General features: G+C 58.0%; 1 protein-coding gene across 1 annotated transcript in view; it reads left to right on the forward strand.

Annotated features, from left to right (window-relative positions):
* EMH_0057450 (uncharacterized protein) overlaps window positions 1-364 on the forward strand; it is a gene marked incomplete at both ends in the record, with an annotated part of 7,372 nt that overhangs the window by 2,878 nt on the left and 4,130 nt on the right. The window contains one exon of the mRNA XM_013497479.1: window positions 259-362. Coding sequence (XP_013352933.1) covers window positions 259-362 — 104 coding nt within the window. The remainder of the gene's footprint in view (window positions 1-258; window positions 363-364) is intronic.

Below are 364 nucleotides of genomic sequence, written 5' to 3' on the forward strand. Positions count from 1 at the left end.
CTCCCTCCTCAAGCGAGTATGTCTGTTGTTGCTGCTCTTGGTGCTTCTGCTGCTGTTGCTTCTGCTGCTTCTTCTGCTGCTACTGTTGCTGCTGCAGCCGCTGCTTCTGCTGATCCTGCTGGTATTTCTGCTGCTCCTGCTGTTGCTGCTGCTCCTGCTGCTGCTGCTGCTGTTGTTGCTGGTGCTATCACGGCTGCTGCTATTGCTGCTGCTGCTATTGCTCCTGCTGCTATTGCTGCTGCTGCTCTGTGGGCGCAGGTTGCTGCCGGCGAAGAGCTCTTCGGCACCCGGGGTACGCTTGCTGCTGCTGTTGCTGCTCCTCTTGCTGCAGCACTGCGTGCGTTTGAGTGGAGGTTAGCTGCTT

The sequence above is a fragment of the Eimeria mitis genome, genomic scaffold (assembly GCF_000499745.2).
Source record: "Eimeria mitis Houghton genomic scaffold, Emh_scaff2700, whole genome shotgun sequence".
NCBI lineage: Eukaryota > Apicomplexa > Conoidasida > Eucoccidiorida > Eimeriidae > Eimeria > Eimeria mitis.